The 22,886-nt window shown below is 35.9% G+C and overlaps 1 protein-coding gene across 5 annotated transcripts in view; it reads left to right on the forward strand.

Moving 5' to 3' along the window:
• Nucleotides 1–22,886, forward strand: part of Prkaa2 (protein kinase AMP-activated catalytic subunit alpha 2) — a 59,996-nt gene that overhangs the window by 29,685 nt on the left and 7,425 nt on the right. For 3 of the 5 annotated variants that reach the window (XM_003464067.5, XM_023562550.2, XM_063236566.1), the window contains 6 exons: nt 11,601–11,694; nt 12,242–12,386; nt 14,702–14,789; nt 16,550–16,774; nt 20,207–20,711; nt 22,378–22,504. In XM_003464067.5, the coding sequence (XP_003464115.1) occupies nt 11,601–11,694; nt 12,242–12,386; nt 14,702–14,789; nt 16,550–16,774; nt 20,207–20,711; nt 22,378–22,504 (1,184 nt within the window). Of the gene's footprint in view, nt 1–1,066; nt 1,149–11,600; nt 11,695–12,241; nt 12,387–13,556; nt 13,784–14,701; nt 14,790–16,549; nt 16,775–20,206; nt 20,712–22,377; nt 22,505–22,886 lie in introns of those variants that run through there. The other 2 variants (XM_063236567.1, XM_063236568.1) reach the window with 2 other exon arrangements.

The following is a 22,886-nucleotide window of genomic DNA, read 5'->3' on the forward strand; positions in this document are numbered from 1 at the left end:
TTAAAGAGAATAAAACCAAGGAAAATAAAACAGAATAAAACCAATCAAAATAAACCAGTGTAAGTGATACAGGACTTCAAAACTTTATGAAATCCACAATAGTTACCATAACACCTCTTGTTGTCTTCAAAATAACTGCAGATGCCTTCAGACAGAACAGAATAGAATAGCTCAGAATCAAACAGAACAGAATAGAAACAATAAAAACCAAACAATGAATGTAGTAATGGACTTCAAAACAAGACAATAGTAAATCCAAAATGGCTGCCATAATATATCTTGCTGTCTTTGAAGTAGCTGCTCATGCCATCAGATATAATAAAATCAAACAAAAGAGAATAAAACCAATGATACAGGAATTCAAGACAAGACAATAGGGAATCAGTAGTGACTACTACCCCCAGAAGCAGATGGCCCCTAGATGCCACACTGCGTACTGCTATCCTCTGAACAGATGATCAGACCACTGACCCTAGACCTGCAAGGTCGGTGAAACACCAAAACACCGTTAGGAACAATTGCATTTCACCTCCATCGCTGTCATCACAGCCTGTGTTTCTCTGGATCAGCCAGTTGCTTTTAGGGGTGAGGGGGTGGGGTTTTTGTTTGCCAGCCCATGTGCGTGAAGGGGCTGGGGTCTGTCTCTCCCCCTGCTGGCAATGGCCTGTGCATGGCGCTGGTTCGCAGGGGAGGCTTGCTTCTTGGTTCTCTCCTTCTACAGTCCAGGGATGGCACAGATTTATGGGGAAAGGCTTGGCTCTGGCTGTCCCCATGCTGGCAGCAGCCTGCGCATGGCTATGCTGAACATTATGTTGTTTTCTTAACTTTAAAATGGGATCTTAATTGTGTTAAGTATTAAATGTACTGACATTGATAAAATACCTAGTATTTGATGAACATTGGCTCCAAAGCAAGGATTAGCAACCTATGAGCTGATTACAGTTTTCTTGCGTGATTCTGGATGGTTTTCAGTTAACAGAAACTGTTCATATGTGACTTGTCTCCATGTTAGTAATGTCTTAGTTACTAAGTAACTTCTAAGTTTAATCTCTTGTTTTTCATTGAGTTACTGCTTCTTGTGAGAGAAGAAAGCTGAAGTGGCTAGACTCAAAGTAGCATATGCTCATGGAGACTCACAGAAGGAAGAGGTATTTCTGTTTGCCTTATGCCATGACCCCTTTGTTCTTTAGATGCTGGCTCTGAAAGACCCTGTTTGGAATATGTGTCCTAATTCCCATTCTTTTCCTGAAAACATAGGTTACATGTCAGTAAGCAGTTGCAGTTTTCATGGCGATTAAAGTCTTGTTTTTTATTGCCTAATTACCAATTTTTCTTAATTTTATAACTACTTCTAATTGCAATTTGACTATCTTACTTTGATTTATAGTTATTTGATTGTTATGTTTCCTGAAGGAGTTAAAGAACATTCTCAGAATTGGTCAGAAAGTAATTAGCAGAGGTGGATTTGTGTTTAGTTCTGACTTTAAATCTTGAACTTCAGTTGATTTAATCATGTCACATCTTTAATTGTGGACCTGAATTACTTTTTTTTTTTTTTTTTTTGTCTTTTTGACACAGGATCTCACTACATGGTTCAGGCTGGCCTTGGGCTCATTTTGTAGCCCAGGCTGGTCTTGAACTTGCAATAGTTGCCTGCCTCAGCCTCCCAAATGCTGGGATTACAGGAGTGCACTACCACGTCTGGCTTTTGAATTACAGTTTTTTAAGAAAGGTGCTCATATGTTGCTACTGACCACACTTATTGACATAGCCTCAAATAGAGTCAGTGATTTAAAGAGGAAAAGAGGCCTGATTCTAAGAGTGGCTTTGCTTGTTTTATGCATTCTTAACTAACTGCCAAAAGTAGTTTTTTTGTTGCAAGTAGGCCTCTAGAATTAGCCAGATTTTGAGCATCAAATACTAAGGGCAATGGATATTTGATTAATGACTTTGTATTAATTCAAATTGAACATATTCTAAAACTCATTGATAAAATATTAAAAGGAGCAAAACAGATATAAAGAAAAAAGAAATTTTTAAAACTGAAATTTATTTAGTTTATTTTTGTCCTTGTCGTCCCCCCCCCCCCCATGTTCTTAGGAAAAATGGTTTAATTTGTCAAAAGGTGAATACTTTCTAATTTGGAGGAGGTTTTTTTTGCCTGACTACTTATTTTAGTCCTACTAACCTATAGATAGTTCATTGGTGCTATTTACCTCTGACACTTTCAATGTGTAGTTCTTAGGTTTCTGTGCCCCCAGAGTTTTGTGGTGTTTGTTTTCCGTTTTGCTTATTGAAACATTTTATTTTTGACCTGTAACCATCAAGCTTAATTGTCAACTTGATTTGTTTGGGAGCTGCCTGGGGGATTGGTAAGGCTCAGTTCTGTGTGTCTGGGTGGGTTATGGAGATATGCTCTTAAGTTACATATCTGCTCCCTGGTCCCTTCATTGGTGCTGATGTTCTCCTGCTCTGTTCTGTCACTTCCTTCCTGTCAAGCCATGGGCTGAATCCTTTGAAAACACAAGCTAAATTAAACCTCTGCTTTTAGTTGTGAGTATCAAGTGTTCTATCCCAGCAGTGGTAAAGCTAATACAGGGCCTCCCTATCTTCCTACCCATTTAATACATTTAGCACATTGAAGTGGTGTAATCTTAGTGAATCCTCTTTGGGTAATGTCATTATATAGCGATATCATTTGTTACCTCTATGCTAAGGAAACAGAAATCTGTGTTTCTTTTCCACTTTATTCCTTTGAATTCTAAGAAAATTTATTGATTTATTGGGTGTTTTCATTCTCAAATATAGAGTTATCTGAAACTTGGAACTAATATAAACTTTTTCAGATTCACTTTGTTCTTTTTTTTTTTCTTTTCATGATTGAAAATACTATTCATAAAATTTTCTAAACCCAAAATCTAAGCATAGTCTTTTATTATTCCTTTTCTCTCATTCCTTACTATAATTGATTAAGTTTTGTGGCATTTTTTCCTCAGTGTCCTCTGAATCTGTTCACTTTGCACTGACTGTAAGGTGAACATTTTCTCTTATTTGTTGTACTTCTGTTATTCCTTCTACATGGAAAACATTACCTACTTCTATCTTGGCAGACTGGATTAGGTTGCATCTTCTTTGTGCCAGGCTCCCAGATTGACTTCCTCAATAGGAATCTAAGTGCTGATTGGCAGTGTTTGCCTATATCTCAAAAAGAGACACATTTTGTCTCTGGAGGTATGATGTGTATGCTATCTAGTTTTATAAATGAAAACAAATCTGATCAAGTTTCTAGGTTCAAGAGGGGATTAGAAATTATACATTATAGGATGGATTAGCAAAATCAAAGCTATGGAATCCTCTATGACAAACTGATTTTTTTTTTTTTTTTTTTTGAGACAGGGTTTCTCTATACAGTTCAGACTGGCCTTGAGCTCACTTTGTAGCCCAGGCTGGTCTCGAACTTCCAACAATCCTGCCTTAGCCTCCTAAGTGCTGGGATTACTGGTGTGAGTCACCATGCCCAGCGTCAGACTGATTTCTTCTAAGACACACATACGTACAAACAAACAAAAACTAACCCCAGATGGAGGATGAGTGTATGAATTCTAAGAGACATATCAGCCAATTGCAAGGTAGGGTCTATATTTGGATCCTAACTTAAAAAAAAATTATAAGGTAATTAAGAATGTGTCTGATTTTTTGCTGAAATTCATGATTTTTCTGCATGTGTACCTGATGACAATATTGCATATTATGTATACACATATATGCATATGTATGTATATGTACATTCTGAAAATTGTACTTCAGAGATAGGTACAGAACAATTTATAGAGAAAATGAAAATCAAATTTAGTATGAATTGTCTGTTAGGGTTTTACTAGAGAACAGATATAACATGAGATACACAGATGTAAAAGAAACAAGATTGGCTTACGATGGTCAGCCACAGAGTTGGATGAAGAGGCATGCAGAGGTATCTACACATTGGAGGCCAAAGGAATCAATCCAAGGTCTGGAGTTCACCCTAGTGTCTTGTGCAAGTCTGCACTAGCAGGCTGATGGGTCTGTGACAGAAGGCCTAAGGCTCTACAATGGGACATCCAAACCAAAGTCGAAGACTGGAGCTTCTTCTAAAAATGGAATGCATTTGTGCTTCCTCCTTCCCTTTTATACTTCCAGATGATGAGCCACCCTAAGGTGGGTCTTCTTCTACATCCTTGGGTGTAGAGTTGCTAAACCCATTTACTTAAGCTTCTAAATGTCTCAAGTTGACACAATCAATCAACCACTACAAATTGGTAATCAATCAACCACTACAAATTGGTAACTCAAGTAATAAAGTTAGAATCCAAGATACACTCTAGATTGTTACAGAAATGTCTGTTCTGTATGTCCAAAGGTAAATAAAGCACCATCAATCTAATAACAACGAACAAAAGACACAAGTAAACATCTCAGAAATGTATACGTTGTTTTGTAGATATTACATAATATAACTAAATTCACAAGCTTTCTAAAGATTTTGACATTGTTAAACTCTTTGGAAAATAGTTGATACTATTACCTAAAATTGAGCATTTATACATACTGTGGCTTAACAGTTTTGTTCAGCAGTATATATAAAAGAAAATCTTGCTGTGTACAAGAATGTTCACAGCAGCAAATAACAGCCACATTGGAACACCTATAATTCTAGTGCCTTAGGAGGCTTAGACAGGAAGATCTTACTGTGAGCTCAAAACCAGCCTGGCTACAGAGCGAAACTTGGTCTCGAAAAGGGCGGGGGGAGGGGGAGAAATGCGTAAATCTGAATAAAATAAGTCGCCAAATATTTCATATAGAATGCTTTTTTTATTTTATGAAAAAAAAGTATAACCACTTTATAAGAGAATTAACTATAGTGTATAGATACACTGTGTATCTTTATCTTCAAAGTAGTTACTCAGAGTACAAAACATAAACCAAAAATTATTACAAAAAAGAAAAAAACTCAAAACTTTCTTTTTGACAAACTAAGATAAACTAATCATATAAATGAACCAAATTAGCAGGCATGTTGAAATATTTTTAAAACAATAGAATATGTTATTTGGGGGACATATTTGAACTTTTTCATCCTACTATATTTGTATCTCTTCTATTGTGGTCTCTCTCTCTCTCTCTATGTGTGTGTGTATATCTATCACAGGTATTTCTTATATAAGGGATACCATGCAATATTTGAGCTGTGTATCTGACTGACTTCATTTAATGTGTTTTTAGCTTGCGTCCATTCACCTACGAATGCCTCAAGTTTATCTTGCTTTATGGTTAGCATAGTACTCCATTATGTATAACAATTACAAGCATTTAATTTTCACGTTTGCACAATTTATATGGTTTCTTTTGCTGTTGATTTATAGTTTCTTTGTACTGTGATCTGATAATATGCATGGTAAAATTTCAGTTTTTTGGCATTTCCTTAGGCATACTTTATTGACTAGTATGTGAATTGTGTTGGAGAAAGTATCATGTACAACCAAAAGAATGTGTATTGATCTTTAGTCTGTGAATTTGTTTTAGTGGTAAATGTGTTTCTTTTATACAGCCTGCCTTTGGATTTTGTTTCTTGATCCATCCTGCTAATCTGGGTCTTTTGATTAATAAGTAGAGTCCATTTACATTGATAGGTAGTTGTAATTGATAGGTATTGACTTAATCCTATCACTGTATAATTTCCTGTTGCTGTCTGACTTTTTTTCCCTTCCATTTCATTGCTAACCCTATCTAGTGTATTCTATCTAGTGTATTTTAGTGGTCCTTTTGGCATTGTCCTTATAGGGTATCCTTGAGAATTTTTTAGAGTATTGATTTGGTGGTCATGAATTTCTTTATGTTAACTATGGAAGTATCTTATTTCTAAATCAATTTTGAAAAATAGTTTTACAGCATATAACAGACTGTGCTGGAAGTTTTTTTTTTAAGAACTACACACTTCATTCTGTGTTCTCCTTGCTTTTAAGGTTTGTATCAAGAAGCCTACTGTAATCTTAATATGTTTTCCTTTACAGGTCACTTGTTTCTTTAAGATTCTGCTCTTGTGTTGTGTTTCTCATATTTTACTTGCTGTGTGCTTTGTTTTTTTTCCTAACCACGGGTCTTTGGGGCTTCACATATGTATGTTAAATTCTTTTGTTGGTGTCTGGAGTTTTCTGCTATTACCTGTGTAAACATGTCTTGTATGCCATTGTGCTGTCTTCTGCTTTTTCATTAACTCCATTTACCTCTTAGACCTCTTTGAATCATCGAGGAGCTGTTAGCTCTATTTTTCATGTTCTCTTATTTTTAAGGAATTGGTTATCTCAACCCTGTGTTCAAGGTCTGACGTTCTGTTTTCACATTAGTTGCTTTTGCTACCTATACTTTTTCAGTCAGACTTTTAATCTGCTAGATTTCTGTTTGTAACTTTCTTATGGACTCACATTCTTTTCTATGCTGGGCATGCATGTTTTGTATCCCTTTCTTTAGATCCACTAACTGTTCATTACTGTCTTCTCTAGATCCACAGATCATTTGTTCCCTTACAGTCACTGTGTGATTAACTAGATCTTCTTTAAATTTGCTAAGCATCTCATAGAACTGTTTTACCTCCCTTGGTCCCTTTTGGACCTATCTGGTGTGTGGTTTATGATTTCCTCTTCCTCAGTGCTTCCTCCCTCCCCACCTCCGTCACTGTATTTTGGGTGAGTCAGTAGTTTGGAAGCAGTTTTGTTCATTTGTTTTTTGTGATGAGGTTTATAGAGTCTTTGGGCCAGTCCTCCTTTTTGCAGGTATGAGCTCAGCATTTTTTTTTTTTGTCTTTTTTTGAGACAGGGTCTCGCTATTGCAGTTCAGGCTGGCCTTCAGCTCACTTGGTAGCCCAGGCTGGTCTTGAACTACCAATGATCCTCCCACCTCAGCCTCCCGAGTGCTGGGATTACAGGCGTGAGCCACTTTGCTCGGCAGGCTCAGCATTTTTGACCCCCCAACCAGTCCAGGTATTGGCATAGACAGAAAACCAGTTGGTGGCTACTACTGCCTCCTTGTCTGTGGTAGTAAATGGAATGATAACAGTGGCATCAGATGTCAGTTGGATTTTGATAAAGCCCAAGACCCACTCACAAACGGCCCTTCACCAAGACAAAGACTGTGATTTTAGTGACGATGGTTAGGCTCCTCGTTATACAGACTTATAGCAGTTTAGACCACTGATTTCTGCTGTGTGTTGGCAGCAGTGCCAGAGCTCAAATGTAACCACTATACTACATTCCGTCTTCAGGGTGACTGCCTCTGACGACTGCTCCCACCATACCTGTCTTTCCACAGCAGAGCACAGGACCCGAGACCTTCCTGGTCTCAGCCTGGGCCCCAGAGATTCCTGCTTAGCTCACACGTCCCCCGGTCATGCCTATCTCTGAGTCTCTGTGGAAGAGTAAGACTTCAGTCCTGAAGCAAGATGCTCCTCTGGTTGTTGTCCTTTGTTCGATTGGGTCAGTCTGTTGGTTGTCAACTCTGTTTCCTTGTGCTGTGGAGAACCTAGGGAGTGAAGGTGGGACAGCTGGTTTCTGGGTCCTCCTGGCTCTAGCACAGGGCCCTGGTGGGCAGCAGCATCATCTGGGGGTAGGGACATTTGTTTCCCTGGTGAAGAAGATCATCAGGCTGATACCTTTTACTAAAACTATGAATAATTAAAATAAAAATACGTACATGAATGTGAATTATCTATGCACATTAAATAACATGTGTAAAGAGAGGATATATACACTTACATGCAGGTATGTCATAGAGTTGTACAAAAGAGAATGCGAGGGAGAAATGAGAGGGCTTCCAGATCAGCATGAGCAAGCATGGATAAGAAGTCAGCCTGGTGGGAGGGATGAGTCCTTGTGTGCTTCGATGGCCAGTGTCAGGGTCCTGTCTTTTGTTTGGATAATAGGTTAGTAGATATTGGTTAGTAGATACTGATTGATATGTTATTAAAATTGTAGCTGACCAAAGAAAAGATCATTCACGGATCAGTAAAGAACAGTGTCAGAAGCCAAAGGCGATCATCACTGAGTTTTACTTAAAGAGAAATCTTCTGTGTACATGGTTATATAAATAATATTTCAAATATCAATTGATATGACAACCAAAAAAGATGTACTTACGCATGTTGGGTTTTTCCCAAGTTTTATATGTTATTTTTTATAGATGCCACCTAAATGTGCAAGTAAATGTTGCCTACAGGCACATACCTGTTTCCTAAAATGTGTTTGTCTTGATAATTAATTTTGTTTTTGCTCAATTAAGAAAGTTTCTAAGAAAAGAGAAATGGAAGAGATAAAAGGTAAAATAAAACAGTACCACACCCACAAAGAGGATAGAAACCAGTCTCACACTCATTAAAAAAAGAGAGAAGTAAATCAACTTAATAAAAACAAATAAACAAGAAAAGAGAAAAAAACAAACAAAAACCCCTGAAGAGTCTGCTTCTAGGGTTCTCCCTGGGTTCACTAGTAGACAGCCTATGGAGACAGAGTCCTGAATCGTGCCACTCTAATCCAGCAAGCCAGCAGTTGCTTTATGGCAGAGTAAGTAGTAGATAACCTTAGCAGACCTGCCCTGAGAACAGACTCACTGGGCTCATTACAGTCCAAGTAGTTCCCACCAGTCTGCACATAGCTAGGAGCTGCTGGAGAAAGCCAGCAGCGGTTCTGGTTGTGGGCTTATCCGGCCCAATTCCAAAATAGCTCCCAGCCAGTCACTCACTCCCATGGGAGGACTGAGTCCTCTGCACTCGCAGCCAGTGCAGTCCTCCGGGCCCACCGCTCCCCTCCATTGCCACATCTCTCTGCAGAGGTGTCTGGGTTCCCTAGGCGCCGCCATCACTGTCACTGTGTGTTCCCAGGTTCCAACAGCTCCTTGTGCAGTGAGTCTGGCTCTGGGCGAAGGCACCGCTAGTTTCTGCCTTCTTTTTCATTAAGGTTTTTCTATTTCCTCTCTCTGTGGGCTTCAGATCCCACTTCAGATTCTTCCTGGGTCCCGGGGACCCACTCCTTCCTTCTTGCCTTCCTCATCATGGTATATTCCAACGTCTGGACGTGACTCTCAGTCTGTTTTCTCTGCTGCTCACTGCTCCACTAACCCCAGAAATCTCCAAGAAAGTTTCTAAAGACTCAAAAAAAAGTTAGTTTATGTTTTTACTGTATTAAAAATGCTTATATGTAATTTTATGAATGATTGATTCTTCATTGAATGTTTTATAATGTCAGTATAATTATTTCAGAGGGCAAGCTTAGAGCATAGTGTTAGTACTTCCTGGAAGAGAGGCATCTACTAACTTGTACCTTTTCCTGAATGCCTTTATTCCATGCAGAGACTACAAAGCTACATTTAGTGGCCAGAATAACTTTGCATACATTGGCTATTGATTATAATCAACTAAGCTATAGATGATCTTTTGTAAACTATGTATTTTAAGAACAAGAAGGGTTGTTCATTTGCACAAGTTAAAGCGATATTATGTTATTAATTTTCATTGTTTTCAAAACTTGGTACCAAGTCATGTATATGGGAAGAAATTAGTTTTTGTTTTGTCAGATAAAGCTAAGGTTCTTTATTATCATTGTTATTTATTCATTCATTTATCTTATGGCACTGGGAGTTGAACTGCTTTCTCATTGAGCTGCATCCACAGAGCTTTTTATTTTAAGAAAGAGTCTGCTAAGTTGACCAGCCTGAGTTTGAATTTTTATCTTTCTGCCTCAGCTTCCCAAAGTACTGAGAATATAGGCAGTTCCATATATATTTTAATGAGCTCAATTTTTAGTACCTACAAATGCACTCACTTTCACATGCATTATTTCATTATTATCTAAACTTAGCACTAGAGTGATGAGCCCATGTATTTGTCATCTAGCTTCAGCCTTAGCGTGTTCTTTTATCTACTTTGCCTCATTTTCTCCCCACTAGATCAATTTGAAGGAAGTCCAGAGATTTTGTTTTTAATCTCTGGACTGTTTGACACTTTCCTGCCAGCTTGAACCACCAGTGGTATGTACATTCCTGACTATCCCGTCAACAGCTTGTGCCACTGGGATACAAACAGACCTAATCACTTTTATCAGTCTTTTTACTAATAAAATTAATTTTTAAAAAATCTGTAAATGAACTCAATCTGTTGAGTTGCTTGAATTTGATAATTACTGCCTAAATATAAATTATATTTATATTTACATTATACCAGATATACTAGATATTCTTTTAATACAGTTTCTTTCATACTTGATAGGTTGAAGAGATTGGATTGTATTTATACCATTATACCATTATATTACCATTATATTTACATTATGCCATTCATGCCAATTAAATTTATTACCAAAATCAAAAAAAATTTGTTTCATTAAATTAAATGTATTTATATTTGTGAATAGTTTATGAGTAATTCTGTAAATTTTAACATGGAAATTTTACAAATATCAAGTGTATTTGTAAGTGTATATGATACGCATTTTACCATCTTAATGTTTTCTGTAAGGAGCTATAATTCAGTGACATTTAGTCTGCTAAATCAGTGCTTTCTTCCCATTATTATAATCAAAGACGTCCTGAGAAGCAGTACAGGCTATGTGACAGTACAGTCACTCATATACCATCGGTGGTTCAAGCCAGCAAGAACTGTCAAATTCAGATCAGAGCTGTCTGGCAATGGGACATGCAAATTATGGCCCCATTGTGAATGTGTTACCTTGATGTTTAAATAACACAAGCACATTATCAGTATCATATCTAAAAACTTATAGTAATTAACCATCTCATCAACCATCGAGATAGTTTTCATATTTTATTTGATAATTTTTTTCGTTATTTTTAAATTTTTCTTTAAATGTTTTAAACATTTACTTATTTTTATTTTTTTCCTATAAAATTACTTTTAAAGTTGGTTTGACCCAGAATCAAACAAGTCTATAAGTTGGTCAGTATGTCTTGAATTATTTGGGGCAGGAAGCTGAGACAGGATTTTGCTGTGTAGTTCAAGCTGGTCTTGAACTCACTATGTGCACGGGCCTGAGTTCAAACTTGTGGTATTCCTCTATCCTCAGTCTCCTGAGTACTGGGATTATAGGCATGTGCCACCACATCCAGTGTGGATTACTTTTGACATATAGCTTCTCCTGTCTGTCTTTTTATTGGATTGTATTTGTTGAAGAAAGGGTCATTTGTCCCCTTGCTACATATTGATGATTTTATACCTTTCTCTGGTATCTTTTATCTGTCCAAGAGTATTTCTTATTTATGTTTAAATAGATTATACCTGATATGTTGACTGTGAACAAATGTTTATTAAAACAAAATTAATGCTCAATTCTGTTGTTTAAAATGAAGGATTTCAAAGATTACATGAATCTGAAAGGACAATGCAGGATTGTGTGTGAACCTCATGAGGTAGAACACTTCGGTATCATTTCAGTAACGAAAATGTGCTGCAATCTTAAAATATTATAAAACACTAGCATATGCTATTGTAGCAAGAATGGATAAGGTAGTTTGATTTTGGTGGAAGTAACATTAACCTTTTTTTTTTTTTTAACACAAAGATACCAGGTAATCAGCACTCCAACAGACTTTTTTATGGTAATGGAGTATGTGTCTGGAGGTGAATTATTTGACTACATCTGTAAACATGGACGGGTAAGAGATAATATTATTTAGCACGTAAATACATAAGCTTAAAAAGGCAGATACTGGGAGATAGCCAACTACAGCACTAGCTTCAAACTCGAGTTGCTTCTATAATAATGTCCATCAAAACATACAGATCAGACAGATTTTCTTCGTTAAAAAGTGTAGTCATCAACCAAAATCAAAATTCTGGTTTTAGGAAACATATTCCAATTAATTTCTAAATGATTCTTAGGTTTTTAAGTCTGTAAAATTATGCTGACACTTTCAATTATTTTCTTAGAACTTTTGTGTAACTTCTGAGTTAATTTGTCTTACTGATAAAATATTGTGTACATTTAATAATATTAATTGAAAACTGAACATTGTTTTCTTATGACAAAGCAGAACCAAATGACACAGTAAACTTTGACAAGGCTTTGGTTGATCAGTTTTCTCTGATTTGTTGAGAATTCTAATTAGACAATTCTAATTAGCTTTCTTAGTTCTATTTAGATTAATTATAAAACTAAAACTCTAGATATTCTTTTAATACAGTTTCTTTCATACTTGATAGGTTGAAGAGATGGAAGCCAGGCGGCTCTTCCAGCAAATTCTGTCTGCTGTGGATTATTGTCATAGGCACATGGTTGTTCATCGTGACCTAAAACCAGAGAATGTCCTTTTGGATGCACAGATGAATGCCAAGATAGCTGATTTTGGTATGTAACTCTTAAGATTGTTCAGAAATATATAGCTACCTTTTAAATTGTGCCAGTAACAGTTCTTACAGAATTAAAAACTTTCACTGTCAACCTTGTAAATCTTGTACCTTGGAAGGGAATTAGTTGCAGTCTCCATACCAGCTTGGTCTCTTCCTTTAAATACACTTTTACGGTGCATATACTTCTAGAAAACTAGTTGGAGGGCTAGAACTAATATCTAAAATATGTAAAGAACTCCAAAAAAATTAGACACTCCCCAAAATTAGACTTGCCCAGTCAAAAAATGGGCAACTGAAATGAATAGACACTTCTTAGAAGAAATAGAGATGGCCAATAAATACATGCAAAAATGTTCACCATCTCTGGCATTAAAATGCAAATTAAAACATCATTGAAATTTCATTTTACTCCAGAAAGAGTGACTGTCATTACTCAATCAAATAATAACAAATGCCTGAGAAGCTGAGAGGAAAAAGGAATTCTTCTAGATTTTTGGTAGGAATGTAAACTCATAGCCATTATGGAAATCAGTATGAAAATTCATCAAAAAATTAAAAATAGGAATTCTATTGGACCAAGCTGTCCCCTTTTTAGATATCTTCTGGAAAAATATCTTATCACAGAGACCCATGTACACTCATGTTTATTGCAGCATTAGTCATAATAGTTAAATTTTGGAAGCAGCCTGTATATCATCAACAGATGAATGGATAAAGAAAATGTGCTGTTTATACACAATGGAGTGCTACTCTGCCATCATGATAGACTTAAGTCATTTGTAGGAAAACAAATGTACTTTGAGACCATTAGGTTAAGTGAAATAAAAATACAAACTTAAGTATCACATTGTTTCTCTTAGATAGGAAACTCAAAGTGTAAATAAAGAACAAAATAAAAGCTAGATAATAAGAAACAGGCATATAGATTTTTTGAAAAAGGGAAGAAATGAAGAAATGGAGCAGGTTGAGGGTTTGGGGATGAAAAAGAAGATTAAGATGTGTTATGCACATGTACCAACTCCCACAAGGAATGTGATCATTATGATCTGAAACATGTACTAATTAAAGAAAAACTGAAAAAAAGATGAAGCTATTCAACCTGCATTTCTTCCTGAGGAAATGATACTTAATGATACTTTTCTTTTCTTTTCTTTTCTTTTTGCTAAAGGTCAGTACAGGGGTTAGGGGGTTGGGGAGGAGTCCCAAACTCCTTTGAAAATGTGAAGGTACATCATTTTCCCTAACGAATGCACATAAACAGCTACATGAAAATTTGCATGCATCTTTGAAAAAAGGTTTTAGTCCTTCTGTGATTGGTGGAGAGGTCCATGAATCTTAGTGTAATATCTAACAACTTAATGAGAGAATGGCTGTTTCATCACAGGTAAAGACAAGGTAAAATCTGGTTTTTATGCTCCAAAGACTTTCTGTTGTAAACATACTCATGTATTTGAGAAAAAGAATGTGAGATCTTAAGGGAAAAAGAGATGTGTTAGTACCACTGTTTAACCTTGCTGATTCACGTGGTTTTCTGTAGTTTGTCTTTAAACTAGGAAAACTAGTTTCACTATTTCTCTTTTTTCTCTAAAAACCTCAGAAAAGTAACCTGCGTAAGAATTGGAGCTTTTGAATTACTGATTTTTCAGAAAGGCTATTTATTTATTGTGGGCTTTCTTTTTTTCCTTCCCAAAAACGGTCTTGTGTTCAGGGTGGCTTTAAACTCACTATGTAGCCCAGGTTGGCCTTGAATTCATGGTGGTCCTCCTGCCTGCCTCTTCCTGAGTGCCGGGATTAAATGTGTGCACCACCATATCAGGCTAGAAGCCTTTTAAAAAGCATGGTACTACTATTTTATTCTTTCAGTTATAGAAGGAGGCAGTATTTTATTGATTTCAGGTTTTTTCCTGCCACGGTGTTGAATTTATTTATTTATTCTCAAATTGATTTTATTCAAAGATAAACAAAGAAAAAAACTAACAAAATTTCAAATCATATCAATGAGGGGGTAACAATGGCACATACATCATGCATTGTTATCCCCAAGTTGATGATTTTAGTTTTGGAAAAATTAAAATAATTTAAAATAACCTCATTTGTAAAGTAAGCAGTTTGTTTATTTAGAAAGATAATTTAACTCCAGTCATACATAGGATGTTCTTTAGTATTTTTATAAGCACTGAAATGCTGTCTTTCAAATCTAACAACTGTTTTTCGCTGGTTTAAAAAGTACATTTTGTGGAGCTCTGAACACTTGAATGTTTTTATCTATGTGTAAAATATCTAGCAGTAAGGAAACATTGTTTTTATTTGTAGGATTATCTAATATGATGTCAGATGGTGAATTTCTACGAACTAGTTGTGGATCTCCAAATTACGCAGCACCTGAAGTCATCTCAGGCAGGTAATAAATTAGAATAAACTTTTTGCAATCTTGTAACAATTATAATATGTTTTTGGAAAGTAAGATTTTTAACAGAAAAAAATTTAGTTGTTTTTCAGTTGTTAGAGAGAAAAGGGTAATATTAAATGCCTTTTTTATTAAATTTTTCCATTAGAAGCGCACCTGAGCTGTGCTGGTGCCTACCTGTAATCTAGCTACTTGGGAGCTGAGGCTGGAGGATTGAAATTTTGAGAGTAGCCTGGCAGCCTAATTAGACCTTAACTCAAGAAAGTAGAAAGAAAAAGAAAAACAAGAAGAAAAAGGGCTTGGAATATAGTTCAATGGGAAAGGGCTTTCCTAGCATGCTTGAGGCTAGGGGTTGAATCTAAAGGACTACAAGAAGAAAAAGGGGAACAGATCCTTCATTTTAGGAAAGGACAGGTAAGAGAGTAAGCACTTGCAAATTTCAAGCTAGTGTCATTATCTTTATTAAGCTAGTGTGATTATTTCATGTAGTATTTTGGAGCATAATACTGTTTCATTAAATTAAACTGTGCAAGTGGAGACTGTAATTTATTGATTGGTACAGTATAACAACATTTGTGTAGAATATAGTGGTGAATCAAGTCTTTCTGCAGTGGCCAAAGGCTGATTTAAAAAGTGTCTCTGAAAGTATTGAAAGTAGCAGTATAGGCATGTTTTAATCCATTTCAGATACTGTAACAGAGCAACACAGAGTGTTAAACAATGGAAATTTATTGCTCCCCATTCTAGAGGCTGGGAAATCCAAAAACAAGGTACTAGCAGGTTTGTGTCTGGTAGGACCTGTCCCTCATAGCCCTCTGTCTGGTCACTGTCACCTCATACCAGTGGGAAGTAATCTCTCTGCATGGTTGCTTTTATAAGGGCTCTAACTCCATCGTGAGAGTTTCATCCTTGTGATCTAATCTTCCCCCAACAGTCTCCAGCTCCTAATGCCATCACTTTGAGAGTTAAGATTTCAACATACGAATTTGCAGGGCATGTGAGCATGTAGTCCACTGCAAGGAGTTTGGGTTATATAGCAAATGATATAAATGAGTAATAGCAATTTTTAGAGAAGTGTTTTCTGTCCTTTGCACTGGAGTTGTGCAAATATACTTTATCACATTGGACCCAGGTTTTAGTTTGGTAATATGCTATCAGGAATATTAATGCTATAGAAGGATGAGAGAAAAAAATGGGTGACAACTGTATATACAGGTTATCTGGAGCAAAGCTAATCTTAGTTCTGTGAGCTAACAACTGATTAGAATAAAAGCAGCAGGTACAAATTCTGTCTCCCTAGTAGTAGTTAGGTATTTTAATGTTTCAAATATTGTTTAAAGCAAGTATTCCAGGAATAAAAATTCTATTATGTGCATTTTCTTTCTTGTAATAGTTGAGAGAAGAGTGAGCCTGTACATTAATCTATTATTTTTTAAACTTTGTAATTACCTACTTTGGTGTTTCCGTTAAAAAGCAACCATAGAAAATGCTTCAGTTTTTAGTAAATTACAATTAACTGAGTTAGTGACAAATATATATCCCATTCATTTTGGCAAGGTTCCATGGTAACTGATTAGACTAGTTATTTCTTATAGAGAACAACTATTGAATATTAAGAGTGGCTATGGACTTTATTTTAAAAATCTTAAAAATCAAAATATGCAGAGTCTTGTACAACATAAATATGTAGAAGCAGGGTGCAGAAAGACGAGAAAAAAGTGGTGCTTGCTTCTCAGGTTTGTTATCCTTTTCAGGTTATATGCAGGCCCGGAAGTTGATATCTGGAGCTGTGGTGTCATCTTGTATGCTCTTCTTTGTGGCACCCTCCCATTTGATGATGAACATGTTCCTACACTGTTTAAGAAGATTCGCGGGGGTGTGTTTTACATCCCAGAATATCTCAATCGCTCTGTGGCCACTCTCCTGATGCATATGCTGCAGGTTGATCCTCTAAAACGTGCAACTATTAAAGACATCAGGTGATTATTCTTGCTATTACCTTTTGTATTTGCTTGTAGTGATAATATTGACATTAGTTGAACACTTGCTGTACGCTAGACTTGCTTTATGACATTTTTATTAGCATTTTACTGGCCTTTTTGCACAAATCTAATCATGTTACTTTAAGATACTTGGCAATGCTGCTGAAATTTTTTAGCTTGAGTAGTAAAGCATACCAGACTCTACTACCTCCAAATTATCATTTTCTGCCTTCACCACAGCCCTTGTTCCACTGCTTTGGTCACATTGACCTTGTCCTTATTCATCATAGGAATAACAGATATTAACATAACACAGATTTAATGCCTTTGTGTGCTTGTTTTTATTAATGTGTGTCTTTTTGCCTCTTCTGACCTGCTAGTTTTCCACTCATCTTTTAAAGTTCTGCTTATATGCCACCTCCCTTATGAAATAACTTCTGATTCTAAGACATGCTTCAGAGCTGCTCTTGCAATATCAGCATTTTGTTTATGGTTTCTTCTGTCATTCTTATTATACTGTACCTAGTTACATCCCATTGTATCACTCTCCTAAGTCATGACTACATCAGGGTTGTGTGTCATATCATCCTTCTACATTTATAAGGCCTGGGGATAGTATAGATTCAGTATCTGAAGGAATTTCAAATGGAAAAATAGGGAGAGATTTGTGCATAAATAAACCATAAGTTTTGCTAACTTTTTGATTCCAGTAGCCAATACTGGATTTGCTATGAAGGATATCTTGTCAAGTGAGAAATTGTCAGGAATGTAATTGCTGGGCCTACTATGAATATTAAGATAGCCTTTTATACTATACACAGCAGAATAATTCAGTGCTTTCTCTCCTCATTGTTCATGTTTTTGGAGAGGTTTTTATTCTTACCTAATATTTCATCAATGTTTCTTTACAAACACTTTTTTTTTTACATCTTTCCAGAACTGTCCCTTTTTCTTTCTGATCCAGAATGACTATTTTGAGAACTTATGACCCTTGAAATATTTAAAGGATAGCTTAGGTAGTAGTTTATGTAACTGATGCAGATTTCTATTACAAACAAGAACTGGTAATTCCTTTTGCATTTATGTATCATTTTGTTTCCCTAGCATTTCCTTTTTTTCTTCCCTAGCACTTCTTCAGTATTCGAGGCCTGTTGCACAGAAATGTGAAAGTGCAGTAACCACTAGATTTAGTGATTAAAAAATGAACTTAGCAGGAAAAGAAATAACCTTTTTGTGTTCACAGTTCTTTAGAATAGTTTTCCTAATTGAGTTTTTCTCAGAAAGAAAATTAGGCATATATATGTAGTTATACTTACTTGTATAAGCATATAAATTTGGAATTTTACAGTAAAAGTTCTGATTCTGTTTTATACTTAACAGACTTCAGAAAGAAAAATGTAAATAAGTCGATGGAGTTAATTTACCCATAAGCAGGTCGTATAAAATAATGCCTTGATTATGAAGCTGTTGGTTTTTCAAGGCTAATTCTTGTGTAGATGGAGAAAGGAAGATCAAGATAAGGCAACTCATACATCTCTTTTCTTGCTGAGGTTCAGTTGTTTTTCTTGAATACTCTTCAAACTATTGCAAGGTATGGTTAATTTCTAGAGTTATAAACAAGTTGATTTTGGAAAATCTTGCTAGAAGTCTCAAATACTTGATTTCTTTTGCTACTCCTTTTCATAACTTATTTTGCTTTCATGATTTTGGGCTTGTTCAGTTATTAGAATATGGAAAAACTTTTTCTTATCATAAGGTCTTCACACATGTTGCTTCTTTTGTTGGGAATGTTGTTCCCCAACTCTGCTTAGGTGACTTGTGATCATTCATGTTTACTTAAGTACAAGTGTTACTCAAAGGGGCTTTCCTAATCATCCGTCTCCCATTATGCTTTACATCGTGCTTTTCTACTCATCAGCTATATCACAGGATTTGCATATAATATGTTTGTAACTTTGTATTTATTCTTACAAATGTTTGTCTAGTCCGTATCTCTGTAGTATATAATTTCTGTGTGGAGGAGCATGTCTTTTTGTCCATAATATGTTCTCAGTAAATATTCATAAATAGTGAAATAGAAGCCATTTGATCAGAATGTATCACTGATCTGACCTTGAGGAATGCCCAGTGCTATCACATAACAATGCTTCAACATGAAGAATAGTGTGTGTTACAGGAAAAGAGGTGAGAGGAGTGTGACATTCTAGTGTGGCAACAACAGTGTCAGGTACAGAGGCCCAAAAGTAGCAGAAAATAAGATTTAGGAGTGAATCACTTAGGATTGACTCTTAGTTTTTGGTAGGTCTTTATACTATTTAAAACTGGAGGATCTCAAAGATGTTTTTAAATGTAGGCTATATCAATAGCCTATTAGAATTAAAACAGGATTTAAACATATTTAATTCACTTAATCTACTGCATGTTAATTTAAATAATACATCTTTTAGGAAAACTTACTTTTCAAAATAAAAAAAAGCGTAAAAAGAGTGGCATTATTTTCCATTTTGTAAGTCTTTTTAATATCTGGTTTAATCAAAGACATTTATGTTCTCACATCTGTGCATTCAGTCTTGTAATACTTACTGATTATCTCAAATACTTGAAGATCTAACCTCACATAGATAACTGATTAGAAAAGAAAATATTTTAATAGCCTCAGATAATTGTGATTTTTTTTGATATTAAGACAAAGCTTAACATACTAGTCTTCATTATCAAATGAGATAACGTATCAGTGAACTTTTATACTTTATTCCATTATAATCAAGTAATCTGTTTTTCATTTTGAGTTGATCTGTCATGCATGTGTGGTTCTGTTACACCATATATTGGCTTTTGGAAAATCTTGTTTTGCTGATCTCTGCAGATTTTCTAAATGGCAACACTTTTATTTTATTTTATTTTTTGGTATAGGGAATCAAAGTCGGCCTCATGCTTGCAAGGCAGACACTGTGCCACTGAACTAAAAATCTCCAGCATGACACTTTTTGTTATATCAAAAAATCTTATTTGTTATTATCAAAAAAATCTGATTTATTAATAACTGTCTGATGTTATCATATAGTCATTAGCTATTGACAAGCTGTTAAATTCATGGAGGCATATAGCAATTACTATATACAATTCCAAAGTTTTGCTTGAATTCCTGAAATTTATCATTGGTAAACAGGTCTTTCTAGTTGTTTTTCTTGGAGTGACAGATTCACATTGCTCATTTTCAAGAAAATGAAGGCTAATACCCAAACTTGAATAAGCATAGTTATTCTAAGAGTAGAGATGAATTAACTTGCCTAGTGACACATAGCTGGTAAGTGCAGAGCTGAGATGGGAGACCAGAACTCTGAGCCCTTGTTGTATTGGCCCCTGTCTTTAATATGGGACTTGCCAAAGCGTGTTCTTACAACAGTGTATTGTGGTGTTTTTTCCTAGAGAGCATGAATGGTTTAAACAAGATTTGCCCAATTATTTGTTTCCTGAAGACCCCTCTTACGATGCTAACGTCATTGATGATGAGGCTGTGAAAGAAGTGTGTGAAAAATTTGAGTGTACAGAATCAGAAGTAATGAACAGTTTGTATAGTGGTGACCCTCAAGACCAGCTTGCAGTGGCTTATCATCTTATCATTGACAATCGGAGAATAATGAACCAAGCCAGTGAGTTCTACCTCGCCTCCAGTCCGCCAACTGGTTCTTTTATGGATGATAGTGCCATGCATATTCCCCCAGGCCTGAAACCTCATCCAGAAAGGATGCCACCCCTTATAGCAGACAGTCCCAAAGCCAGATGCCCATTGGATGCGCTAAATACAACTAAACCCAAATCTTTAGCTGTGAAGAAAGCCAAGTGGCATCTTGGAATCCGAAGCCAGAGCAAACCATATGACATCATGGCTGAAGTTTACCGAGCTATGAAGCAGCTGGATTTTGAGTGGAAGGTAGGAAAATATAGTGTATTAAGGTCATTTGGAGAAGTCATTTTCTTGATCAATAAAAAGTAATTTTTTTATTTCAACATATATTTAGTGGAATTTATACTTTTGCCTGGTAGACCCTTCTTTCCAATAATTAACATATGCATTGAAAACAAAACAATGCACTTTTATAAGGATAAACAGCCATTGATATTGGAGCCTGTGTATCTTGGACAATAAAGTAGCATGCTTGGCCAAGAAACAGAAGGTAACCAACTTGGAATTCTATGAGAAGTACTATGCCTGTCTCAGCAGGCTTTATAACACAGAGTCCTAAGTCTTCAAAAATAGTATATTTAGGGGCTGGGGAGTTAGCTCAGCGGCATAAGCACCTGCCTTGCAAGTGTGTGGTTCCGAGTTTCATTCCTGGTACCGATAAAAAAGAAAAAGACAAAAAAAAAAATAGTATATTTTTACTTTCTTTTCTCTCTTTGTAGGAATTTAATTAATTAATTTTGCTTCTTAATTGGGATTCTGGAAGTAGGAGGCTGTGACTGCTAGTGGTTAATAGAAATAATATCAGGATGTATTTTTTTCATTTAACAAATACATATCTCCAAGTTGAGAAATTCTCTCACATATCTGGTGCTTTTAACCATTAGTTTTGGTATGTTTTGCTTAGAATCATCCAGTTTTACTGTCTTTTTAGTGGTTTCACTGCAGTTCTGCTTAAATATATATGAAGGAAAAAGTGCCTTTTCATTTTAGATATCCCTCTCAGTCTTTTCATTACTTGCGAAAATTTTTTTTAAAGGAAGAAGCAAATCATTCAAACTTGCTATGTAAATATTTTTCGATATGTTTAAATAAATCACTTTTATTATTTGTACATGAACAAATGAAAATATTTCCTTAAAACTAAAACACAGCTCTACCTTTCCTGAAGCAGTTTTGTTTAGTTAAAAAAGATGATTATGTCTTTTAAGATTTCTTGCTGAAAATTTTACTACTTTGATAGATATTTTGAAAACCCGGAATATTCTTTATCTGAGGTGCAGTTTTCTTATTTTTAACACACACAGTGGCTGAACATGAAGCTCATGGCTGTAATCCCAGTACTCTGGGAAGTGAGGCAAGAGAATTGAAGGTTTGAGCCCAGGGTGGGTTATTTAGCAACTTTGCTAGACCCTCAAATCCTTAAAATAAAAAGGATTACAGCACAACTCAGTGCAAAGGCCTTGAGTTAAATGACCGGGAAGTGGGTTAGGGGGAAGGGCAAGAAAGAACTTAGTATTTCCCTCACAGGATCATTGTGATGCCTGAGTTTGTGACAACCTCATATAAGCCTCATGATAGCTCCTCTACTCCTGCTGCTCCCTACTCATCAGTAAAAGTATAAGGGAAAGGCAGGGCAATCAAGGTTATTATTGAGGCTTTAGGATGGATACATACCTGGAGTGAAGGTTAGACAGTATATAATGCCTGAGTTCTCTTTAAATTGTAGTTGCTGTTCACAAATGGTGCTGCTAGGGGGATTAATTAAATACTACAGTAAACCACTTGTAATATGTAAAAAAGTAATCAGTGAGAAATTCCTTCCATACACCAGCCTTATTAATCACATGTTTTTGACATTCTTTGCAATACCAAGGAAGACATTTTTTTAGTTTATTATGGTTTCTTGTTTTAGGTAGTGAATGCATATCATCTTCGTGTAAGAAGAAAAAATCCAGTGACTGGCAATTATGTGAAAATGAGCTTACAGCTTTACCTGGTTGACAATAGGAGTTATCTTTTGGATTTTAAAAGCATTGATGGTAAGGAAGTTATGCAGCCATGAGCTCTGAGAAGATAAAATTTGGCACTAGTTGACCAGGTAAAACCATCTCGAAGACATAGTGGATATGTCTTCTTCACTGATTATTAAGTGGTCTACACTTAACCAAACTGTAAGTGAAATGATTTCAACTTTTGTTTGATGTGTAGGAGAAAGCAAGTTGCTGTGATACACTTTTTCTTGTGCAGGGATAGCACTCATACTTTGTTGAGCATTTGGGGGCCACATCTGGTTGCATGGGAGTATTGTAAGTGATAGTAACGCCTTTTAAAGTTGTCAGAGGGTGGAGTTCCTGCCCCCACTGCTGCTGAAAGGCTGAAGTATGACATTCATGACTAAGTTGACCTTGTTTAGATGTGTTT

The sequence above is a fragment of the Cavia porcellus genome, unplaced genomic scaffold (assembly GCF_034190915.1).
Source record: "Cavia porcellus strain 051 isolate PalLab524CR breed Dunkin Hartley unplaced genomic scaffold, mCavPor4.1 scaffold_25, whole genome shotgun sequence".
Taxonomy (NCBI): Eukaryota; Metazoa; Chordata; class Mammalia; order Rodentia; family Caviidae; genus Cavia; species Cavia porcellus.